The sequence below is a fragment of the Gekko japonicus genome, unplaced genomic scaffold (assembly GCF_001447785.1).
Source record: "Gekko japonicus isolate JY-2015 unplaced genomic scaffold, Gekko_japonicus_V1.1 scaffold1549, whole genome shotgun sequence".
In the NCBI taxonomy this organism is placed as follows: domain Eukaryota; kingdom Metazoa; phylum Chordata; class Lepidosauria; order Squamata; family Gekkonidae; genus Gekko; species Gekko japonicus.
The window spans coordinates 132759-144404 of record NW_015170932.1 but is presented as its reverse complement, the minus strand read 5'-3'; the positions used below and the strand labels follow the sequence as shown (position 1 = coordinate 144404).

Below are 11646 nucleotides of genomic sequence, written 5' to 3'. Positions count from 1 at the left end.
GAAGAAAACAAATAAGAAGCTATACTGTTTTTAAAAAGAAGTTGAATAAAGAGGCTGACATCTTCCAACTTTATAAGATTTCTTACTCATGAGAAAGATTGGTGAAATGAGTGTAAAAACCGGTGTGCTCATCGAGGATATGATTATGTTGGACTTTGCTTTGCCTATGCCTGAATTCTTTTAACCTTTTTGTAAGATTAATAGCTTCACAAACTGATGCTTATAGAATTATTAAATGTGTCATTGTTAATTTTACCTCACAGGTGGCTCTTGGCCACTCCTGATTTCCTCAAATGTCATTAGCTTTCTGCAGTCCCCTGTAACTGTTGGCTTTTTTTTTTTACCTCAGAACACTGAGCTCTGCTGTTGCTGCTGACCAATCAGAGAGTGGGGGGTGCAGAGAGTCAGCTGCCTGGCAGCCACATAGAAATAAATGGGGGGAGCACATTTCCCCCCTTTTGACCCACTTCTTAGCAAGCACCTACTCCACGGTAGAGCGCTCTCTCCGAATTTGGTGTCTCTAGGTCCAGTGGTTTGGCCTGGGCATTGATATCACAGTGAGGGGACTTTCTTTTATTTATATATATAAAAGGAGCAGAAAGAGGCCTTAAATGCTCCCTGTCAGGAATCAAGGGCTGCAGATTCTATGGGGGAATTCATTGTCTGAATTTAAATGAATAGTAATGTGGAGAAAAATGGACTTATATCCTCAGTACTTTTTGTGAATTTTTAAAGTTATGTCCGTATTGGAGCAAATGCTAAGCCTGTCTGATATAGGCCAGGGCTATGGGAGCTTTTGTAAGTCACTGCGTCCTTCCTCAGATATGTGGACAAAAATCAAACTGAGAATTCTGTTTAAAAGGAAGGATACAAGGAGAGGGGATGAGACAGAGAGAGGTAAGTGAATTCTGCCTTGAGTTTTTCAATTCACATATCCACATATCCAAGGAAGTGAGTTGTGACTCATGAAAACTCATATTGAAATACATGTTAGTTTTTAATGTGCCACTGGACTTTAGTTTTATTTTGATATTGTATTTATTTTTTATTTTTTTATTTACCTCGCCTTCCCCCCAAGCGGGCTCAGACTATAGCAGACTAACATGGCTATCTCTTTGCAGTCATAGAGGTCAACTTCAAAGATTATGTTAGAGGTTTCCCCCCCTCTGATTCGTGTTTTAGAGGTCCCATAGACTTAAAAAGGTGATGTTGTCAATTTGTCTGGTTTCAAGACAGAAGCCCAAATTCAAAATAGGGGCTAAAAAGTTTCCTTCCCCCAGTTCTGAGGCCAGATTCTCAGAAAATAACTGGACAGAGATTGCTTACACCTGAGGATTTGCTCCTTTGCCCCCTGAATAACCATATAATGTTGTATCCTAATTGTCCAGTTTTGTAGTCTTCCTCTGCTTTTTGTTGTGATCCTGCCCAGTCACAGTCTAAGCACCTCTGGATGTCACGTGGATAAGGTGCACACAGGGACGGCCTGAGGTGTTTCTGCACCCTAGGCAAGGCCAGCTTGTGGTGCCCAGCCCCCAAGGCGATGCCAACCTCCCGGTGGGGCCTGGAGGTCTCCCAGAAACACATCTGGGAGGGGGGCACCACAAGCTAGCCTCGCCCCTGCCCGGGTCGGGCCCAGCCAGGCAGATTCCTCTGAGAAAGGGCTCGGGATGGCCGGGGGCGAGGGCGAGTATGCTTACTGGCACCCTGGGGCGCCTGGGGGAGGGGAGGGCACTGCCATTGCCCCTGCAGGCCAGGCTGCGAGCTAAGCGGGGCCTGCAGCGGAGGTCACGGGCAGCGGAGAGGAGGCCTGGAGCAGGAAGGAGCCTCACCTCGCCTCCCTTGCTGGCCCACCATCGAGGGGCTGGCTGGCCGGCCTCACCTTGCCTGCCTTTCACCTGGCCAGACCTGCTGCTGCTGTGGGCTTCTCCCTCCTCCTCCTTGGTTCCTCCGCCACCGCTCCCCTGCCTTCCTCGCGGGGCCATGGGTGGACGCCAGGGCCTTCCTCTCCGCTAAGTGAGGGGCGGCCCAGGAGAGCCCCACTGGTGAGGGCCCCCAGCGTGGACGGGAAAGGTGGGCTGGGCTCTGGATGAACCTGACCTGGGCCTCCATGGTGGGGCCGCTCCGGCCGCCGGGCTGACAGCCACCCATGTTTGAAATGCCTACTCCCCACCCCTCAGAGGAAGGAGCGCACTCATTGGCCTGGCTCCCGGTGGTGTCACAGACACGCCACCGGGATTGGCTCTCCGGGCAGCCCCTCTGCGCACACTCGGTCAAAGGAGGCGTGAGTTGGGGCGGGCGGGAGTGCAGCGGGGGAGAAGCTGTTGGCAGCAGTGGGGCAGTGGTCGAAGGCCCTGGGCAGTGCCAGCACCCTGCAGGAGAGCCACCACCATTGCGGTGGTGGTCCCAGTGGCGGGGAGAGTGTGGAGGGTGGGTGGGTCCAGTTTTGTGCCCTAATGGTCGGCCCGTGCTCTAGGCGAATGCCTAGTTCACCTAGCGGGTGAGCCGTCCCTGGATGCACATTTTTAAGGTCCCACCATTTTCTTTGCTTATCCTCCCCACCTTCTCACCCCTAATCCCATGGGCATGTGGCCATGGCCTCCTTTCTTCTCTGTCACCAGAGTTTTCACGTGTTTTTTTTTTAATGGTATTTGGTATTTCTCTATAGTATTGTATCTGTCTAGCAGATCCTCTGAATACACAGCTTTCTTTTTTAAAAAAAGACTAGGTTTTATTTTGTGCTTTTAATCTATGCACTTGTTTTAATTTATGTTTTCTAATTTGTGTTGGTTTTAATTTTTGTTTTTATCTTGCATGTTTGTTTTTATCTCATTAATGGACTTCAATTTTTGTGTCCTTGCAACTTGTTGTTGCATTGTCAGCATTCTTGAGTCTAAGGAGAGAAAGCGGGGTATGTTTTAAATAAATAAGTAAACACTACAGTGATATACCAAATACCAGTTTTTAAAAGCTTCCCAAAAGCCCTCCAGTGGTGGGAGAAAATGCCAGCAGTGGGGGCTGTGGAAAGAAAGCTGTGGGGAAAAGTGCTGTGTGGGATGCTCTGTTGCTACTACAGATGCAGAGACAGTTACTGCAGCAGTAAGGGGCTCCATAGAGAATCATTGCTATGTGGAAGCAGTCATAGCCTTGAAACAAAGACTGAATGAAAGCAGAGGTCTGTGGTAGTGTTGTAATAGCACAGAGCTGAAACATCTAGCCATCACATAAGTAAAGGCAAAGCTGAAATTTGAAAAGCAAAGGAAAATTACTACCACAAATTTTGGACAAAGTAACTTTGCCTGCCTATATACATTACAATGGATTATGGTGATTATCAATTGAGCAGACATAAAATGAGCTCATTGTAACATACCTTTGATGCAGAGATGCTTAATCACTGTACAGTTCTTATATGTACAGATGGTCATAAATGAGCACTCATGGATTTGTTTATTTCAACATGTCCACCCCACTTTTCTCCCACTTTGGGAACTCAAGAAAGCTTACAAAATAAAGGACACAAAAATTAAGCCCTATAAGTCCCCAGTACACCTTTCAAGCAGGTGATAAGCTTCAAGGTGATCACTTTGGGAACATCGTTCTATTGTTTTTTCACTATCAAACCATAGAGCTTGCCATATACCAGAGCTCCCCTGCATGACATCCCTGATGTGGTGATGTCACTTCCAGGTGTTTAGGAGTGGGGTTTCCCCCACCAGCCAGCTGGTCAGTGGTGGAGAGAAGCCCCTGAAACCAGGAGATCCTCCACCCTGGCAAGCCTAATTTAGGATTGCACTTCAGTCATGTGTAACTGGCCAAGTTGGCCTTTCCAGGAAGGGTGATAGCGGGTATGCAGCTCAAGTATCTCTCTTTGCCCTTCCTCAATGTTTCTGTTGCCACTAAGTTCCCTGAATGTTTTTTGAGACTGGAACATGTCAAAATATTTCTTTGCATACTGCACTTCAAGGGAAAAAGATAGCTATCCCAATGACATCAAGCAATTTGTTCTTTTCTGTTTCTATATACTGATTGCCACTCATCATACTTTGATTCAGTTAGAATGTTTTGTATCTGTCAGAAAAAAGGATTGACTAAAGTTTGCAGTGGTGTTGACCAAGGGGGAAATCGTTTTCCTTTGATTTTCAGCTTCAGACTTTCCCCATACTTATAGTTCTTTTTAGATGTTACATTCCTGAAACTGTGAAGGCATGTATGGGACAATTTTTAAAAATTATTTTATTGCATTTATACCCCGCCCTCCCTGCGAATGGGCTCAGGGCGGCTCACATAGGGCACAGTGTGCTTTTATTCTAGCTTCAGAATGCATGTATCAGATCCTAGATTAATTTGGTACAGATGTACCATAGTGGAAAATCCACTCTTTACTTCTTTCAGAAAAAACAATGATCACATGTATCGGGAGAATCACATGTATTGCATTTGGTGCATACACATATTCACAGCATCAGGAATGTAACATTTGAAAAGAGATAATATGGTGGCTAAATATTCCATTTGTCACAGATCTCATGTTTAATTCAGTTTTTGTTTCAAGGCTGTGTCACACATGACTTCTCATTCTGGCCCCAGACTTGGGAAGATAAATGTTTTCGCCATTTTGAATTCGGGCCACCATCTTGAAATCAAAGCACATGGTAAACTGACAGTATCACTTTTTGAAATCTATGACTCATGTAATATGAATCAGTAAAACATGAATTAGGGGGGGGGGAAACACAGCTCCAGTATAATTTTGCACACAGCTTCTATGCTAGCCCCAGATCTAATACACACATTTAGTTGACTTGAGTAGACGTCAAACTAGCAACCTTTGATGAGTAAGATATCCAACAAATTATTTTGCATAGGCCGTACTGTTTTTTAATTGAAAAGAAATGATGGTGTAACTAGACTATGTGTGGGAGGTCTGTGATCAGGTTGTGCTGCATTTCCCCCCACAAAAGCTAATAATAACAGCTGTGGGGATGAGCTAGATAATACAGATGATTATGTGATCAATCCATTGCATTCCATTGTTTTCTGTGCTATTACTGTATTTTCCCCCCAGAACAAATGTGTAGCTTTTTTCACTTAAAATGCTGTGTCATTGCCTGACAGCCAGTCTTGTATGGATCGACAAAGCCGAGTTGAGATTTCCTAAACTACTGCCCCTTTCTTCCTTTCTTCTCTTGCTATAAAACAGCCCCCCCTTCTTAGCCTAATTGTTTATTCCTTATTTACTGTGGATGTTGATATCCTGGAAATCCTGAATTGATCTTAGTTCTTTTTCCAGCAAGGCAGGAAGTCTCCAAAATGTCTTCTTTTTATATTGCTTTGTGATCACACAATTATAATAACGAAAAGAAACAAGAAACACAATCTCTTTGCACCCAAAGAAAAGCAGTAACTAAAGGCTCCTCTCCCCTGCCCCCCCCAAAAGGAACTGATTGAGGATCCATTCAGGAATGCTGAGAAGCTAGGACTTGAAGTGAACAGAAAGTATTTAATTAATATTGGAGTGACTGGGAAATAATTTGCAGCTGGGAAGTAGCAAGTGTAAAGGTACAGTTGTCATATAACAGGAATAATGGCTTTTATTTCAAAGGAGATGCTATTTATTTCCATTGTAAGAAAAGATTTAGCCGCTCATTTCCACATTCTAATAAAGAACAGAACATTTTTCACCAGGCCTGCTGGTAACTCTAAAACATCACCATATTACGTGGACTTGTTTCATTTCCACTTGTAGCTGATTGTGAAAAGGAAATCCTTCAGCAGCACAAAAAGGTTGTAATGGGGAAGCAAGCTAAATCCTTCCCCAGAAACTACAATTTGCATTCTGGGAAGAATCAATGTGTATCACATTGATACCTTTTATTTCCTTAATAGCAATGGTGGTGGTGATGATGGTGGAAGAATATGTCATGACCACAATGCAGTTCAAGGGGCTTCAAGGCTACTATTAACTTTTAAAATCAAGGGGAAATCCTGACAGCTGATCTCACATGTATAATCTAGTTTGACCTTAAAATCCTCTGAAGTTAAGCAAGTCAAAGAAGTGTTTGTTTGAGTACAAAATGGCAACTATACACAGAAGCACTCTTAACAGGAATTCCTTAACTGGGCTGAATCAGAGAGAGAAGAACTAGTTACTTTTACTGAATTGTGTTTATGTTTACTAATTTAGGCTGGACTAAGGACACTTCATGATATTGGTCCTGAAATTCGGCGAGCTATATCCTGTGATTTGCAAGAAGATGAACCTGAGCAAAATCACCATGAGGAGGAGGAAGTATATAAAGTAAATAGCAAAATGACTGTACAGTTCCCTTAACTTTCTAAATTTATAACATTATTTTAGCTATCTTTTTCTCTCTCTACAGATGTGAGATTTTTTTTCAAGACAGGCTTCATTTTGTGGGCTGTTTCTTGTGTGCATAAGGAAATGAAACAATTTATAATACTTAGAAAAGTGAGACTTGTGCCATGTACCCCCTTGCACTGCATGAAATTAGTTTATGCTAACGTATCCAATGAGATCAAAGATGACTGCATCTTAATAAAACATGATGGAGGAAATAATTTAAACAATAAGATAGAATTTAATTCTAACTTCTTTCCTAGACCTGTATCCTTATAGAATGTAGATACACATAACAGGATTAAATAAGGGTGAACTAAATTCTACAAATAAATGTTCTATAGTCCGTGTAAAAGGACAATAAACAAACAAAGGGTATTGTGATGTTGCCATGATCATGGGCAGCCTCATGCCTCTATAGAACAGCCTATTTTTAAAACTTGGCATTATGACAGTGTAACAGCTTGATAATAGAGAAGCAAGCTGAATCTTAGTAATGCATTATATTAATTAAGCAGATATTAACTTGTACATTACAGAGAAATGGCGCCTTGTTTGGAAATCATGTAAACCATGTTCCCAATGATACAAGAGAGTCATTTCAACAGATCAACACCACACACCGCCCGCTACATGTCCAAAGGCCATCAATTCCATCTGCAAATGAGACTACTGAGAAAAATGTGCATCCTTCAACAGGAAACTCTGTATTCCATAACCATCATAGCCATCATAATCATCATCACCATAACTCAATAGGGAAGCACGTTCCAAATTCAACAAATGCTAACCTCAATAATGCCAACATGTCCAAAGTGGTGAATGGAAGACATATAAATACTGGAAGTCATGAGAATATGACTGAAACGGGGCACCGCTTGCATTCCAGAAGTGATCATCATGAAAAACGTAGAAGACCTTCCAATCGCCGGTAAGCACCTGTATTCATTTGGGCTCCATAAATTCTATATCCAAAGCTTATTATACGTAATTTATATGCCCTTGAACTGAAATGAATATTGAGCTTCATCAATGTGTGTATGTGAATTAATATTTTCAATCCTTTGATCAGTCTTTGGATTTATATTGGATTTATATTTATTTCCTTTGGCCACTTCAGGCTTATCTCACTTGTTTTGGTCTATTTCCCAGGTTGATTGTAATGTAATATCATACAATCGGACCACTTGATCCACAAGTTGGAATTTTTATTTTAGTATATCATGGTTCACTTGTAAGGAAATCCCACCCAATTCTGTTGGACCTGGATCAGTAAACAAATGATAAATTCACAATAAAGCCTGTGAAATTAGATGAGTCACTGTGCCTCGATTTAGATTAGAGTAATTCAACATGAACAGCATGTTCAGCTCTACAGTAAATAATCCAAGAAATACAAAGTAAATTTGTATTTATTTTTATTAAATTAATAGATGGAGTAATGGTTTTAATTAAACACACTTCTTTTCTTCCTTGACCAAGTAGTTATAGAATTTATTTTATTGCCAGTTAATTAATGCTAATTACACTTTTTTCTCCTCCACATTGTGTCCATTCTTGGATAGAGCTCGCTATTATGAAGCTTACATTAAGTAAGTATATCCAATATGTCATGCACGTTTGATTTGCTGAGGCACTATCCAAATCTCACAGTGATTTTTAAAAAAAAGTCTATGTGAGAAGACACTTAAAGTAGAAAAGTCAAAAACAAAAATGAGCCCATACTTGAAGGACTACATCTTCCAGAATGAGCCCCTCTAGTTGTTCCAGTCCTTTGTTTAGAGCCTTTTGTCTATCCCCTCATCCAGGCTTATTAAATCAGGCACCGCTCAGTCATCCCAAGGCCACCTGGCAAGCATCGTGGCAGTGCAGAAATCAGACCATGGTCTCCCAGATCTTAGTTCAGCATGAGGCATTTATTTTACTAGATGTTCCTGGCAAGATATTGGGGGATCATAACTGCTGTTTAGGTCATAATCTGCTGGCCAACTTGTGAGTCATATCCTGACCAAAGCATAAGTGTTTTTAAGTGAAAGAAAAGGAGAAGAGGATGGGAATAAAGAGGGAAGGTCACAAAAAAGCCAAAAGAGTAATTGATGATAGCACCAAAGTTTATAACTGTGTTGGTCGTAACAGTGATCAAAACTGATCAACAATTACAGGCAAAGCTTACAATTCGGCCAGCTTGCCCTTTCACCCCTGCTGGTAGCCAAGTTTCCCTCTCCATCATTTTCCCCTTCCCAAAACTAAACTTTTGGAAGGAGCAGGCGCCCAATACCAGAGAAGGCTTGCAGTTGCAGACAGAAAACTGGTGTGCGACATCAGATGCTGCTGGACAATCTGAGAAATAGGCTAGCCTGTATTTCCTAGGTTAGAGAACAGATCCATTTCCCACGTTCCCTGGTAACAGTGGTGGTCCACTTGGAATGTCTTGGCATCTGCCACAAACTGTCTTTATCCACCAGCTCTCCCCACCAATACTTGAGGGCAAATTTTAGAGTTTCTGATGGGAACAGTAATTTGGTTGAACCTGGTGTTTTTGAATGAAGTAATAGGTAGGGATGGGCATGAACCAGTTCATGAGCCAAAATTCAGCATGAACATGGCCCAGTGCAGAACCCCCAAACCGATGTTCAGGGAAGGCGCCTTCCCTGAACAATTACCAGGCTTTTGTCTGGTTTGGTTCAGCTGTTCAGGCCATTTAAACCTAACAGCTGAGCTGCACAGGTCCACAGCTCTCCTGTGAGGTTTAAATGGCTGCAAGACATTTCAGCCGCCAAAAAGGAAAACAAAATACAAGAAACCAGAGAGACACAGTAAGGAATAGCAATAAGAACAAAACTGTGTACAAAATGATTCACCAAAAATCTTCAAAAAGGTAATATTTATACAAGATTATAGTTGTTTCAATATATCTAATCCAAAATAACAGTACAAATGTCCATACAAAATAAGGCTGAATGAATAAACAGCTGAAACATAAATCTTCAGTGTTCACCCAGGACTGCAAGCCATTTCAGCAGTGGGTTTCACTCCCCCCTGCTTGGAAGTGGGGTGAAGCAAAACAGAACGCTGAAATAGGTTTTGCTTCTCCTCACTTGGAAGTGGAGGTAAGTGAAACAGACCACTGAAATGGATGCCAGGCATTTAAACTTAAAAACGAACGTGTGCACCCACCCGGCTGTTAGGTTGCAATGGCTGCCAGCCATTTCCCCCGCTTCGAAATGAGTGAAAGCGAAACTGACAGGTTAAATGGCTTGCAGCCATCTAACCTTTCCTGGACAATCCCCCCCTTTTCTCCTCGCCGTGGCTTGCTGCATCTGGGAGAAAGGGGGACCCAAACTGGCTGGTTCAGTTCGGGGTACTTTTGGCTCAGTTCAGTTCAGGAACTGGAATTTTTAGGTTCATGCCCTGGCATTTCAATAAAGGCATTCATTTGAAAAGTGAGAGTAGAGGCAAATGGTATAATAACTTTCTCTTAGGTTTTAAGTTGTGATACCATTTTGCCACTATGATGCCATTTTTATGGGTATAGAGAAACAAGATAGTAATGTTTAAGCTTAATATTATCTGTGAATCCTGGAGTAACACAGGCTTGCAGCTACAAGGATCTTAGTCAGTCTTGATGTTTTAATGTTATGTAAAATACTGTCTGAATGCAATGGCAGCCCCAAATGTCTATGTCCTAACTGTAGGTCAGAATCAGGAGATAGGCATCTGCCCACAATTTGCCGAGAAGATCATGAAGTTCGAGATTACTATAATGATGATCATTACTTGGATGATCAGGAATATTTTAGTGGTGAAGAATATTATGAAGAAGACAGTATGTTATCAGGAAGCAGGTAAGATTACTGGTCCACTGAGTATATACATTCTGCCCATGCATTTGTTGAGAAGTAGTATACCTCTGAATACCAGATCCTGATGTGGGGGGTGGGAATAACAAGAGAAAAGATATTGGGCTTATGTGTCACACAGCTTGTGGGTGTCTGGAGCAACTGGTAAGACACTGTAGGAAACATGATGCTGGACTAGTTGGATCTTTGATATGAACCAGCAGGGCTCTTTTTAAGTTCTTAAAACAAGTCATGTATCCAATATATCCTGACATATTAGTAAGGAAAATGTAGACATTAAAAAGGAAAGAAAGGGGAGACTCTAGTCCAGTCTACTAGAATTTGTGGTTCAACGGTTATACTACTGTATTTCCTCATAAGGAAGATGACCTTGAATGTACAATAACGTGCTAAGAATATTTTTTTTTAATTATTATTGGACATAACTGTGACTTGCATGCAAATGTACAATGAGCCCCCACCCCTTTTGATGGCATAGCTGTGTGTGTGGGGGGGGACTTGAGTAAATACTGTACTGTAAGTCCCATTTCATTCTTAGATTTTCAGTGTGGTCCTAAAAACAATTGTTACAGGACAATCGATCGGTTGTTGATACACTAACAGCTGCTGCTCACTCCCTTGGGTTATGTGTACATTTCTATTGCTATTCTACGCATCTGTCAATTCTTTCTTACTATTAATGAGAGAGAGAGAGAGAGAGAGAGAGAGAGAGAGAGAGAGATATCAATAGTAGAATCTGACCCCTACCACAGTATCTCATTGAAAATGTTCACTATGAAGCTCGAACTATAAGTCCCAACCTCAGTGCAGCTTCATCCCTAAGACTGGGTTCATCTCTCCCAGAACGTGTTAGGGATGGCACAAAGCCATGCTATTGAGGAGATTGTTTTATCAGCCCCACTGAGCTTCTGCTTGTTTCCATTGTTTTACCCTCTGCAACTTCCTTTGCCTCTTCAGTAGCCACTAGCTTGCCCACATTCATGCACATACAGTGTAAAAACAGACATGAAGGCCATTTATAATATATGCTGTGCTTCAAGGGAAACAAGTGGATGGAACTGGAGAGGTTTATGCTGATCAGATGCTTGGATCTAGTGACAGTCAGAACTTTGGGTTAAGAAAGTGGAACAGGCCCACCCGAAAGTTAATTGACTAGCCTTGGAATAGATAGCTGCTATCGTGTTTTTAGTTTTATTCACGTGAGATCCTTTCATCACTTTATATATGAACTAGCAGAAAAGCCCATTGTGAAACCGATACAACGGGATCTAGAAAGATGTGGTCTGTAATGAACGCATAGGCTGGATGGTGGTAAGGTAAACAGTAGTGGGTGAGAGTGGGAGGGGGTGGGGGAACGGCGGCGGCGGCCGGAGGCCTCTGCATCCCGTTGCTGGCCCTGGAGTGAGTGGGGGGAAAGGGACCCGGCCT

The 11646-nt window shown here is 42.2% G+C and overlaps 1 protein-coding gene across 1 annotated transcript in view; it reads left to right on the top strand.

Moving 5' to 3' along the window:
* Positions 1 to 11646, top strand: part of CACNA1D (calcium channel, voltage-dependent, L type, alpha 1D subunit) — a 228120-nt gene that overhangs the window by 201416 nt on the left and 15058 nt on the right. Inside the window, exons 41-44 of the mRNA XM_015418841.1 lie at positions 6185 to 6298; positions 6898 to 7289; positions 7924 to 7950; positions 10054 to 10203. Of these exons, the coding sequence (XP_015274327.1) occupies positions 6185 to 6298; positions 6898 to 7289; positions 7924 to 7950; positions 10054 to 10203 (683 nt within the window). The remainder of the gene's footprint in view (positions 1 to 6184; positions 6299 to 6897; positions 7290 to 7923; positions 7951 to 10053; positions 10204 to 11646) is intronic.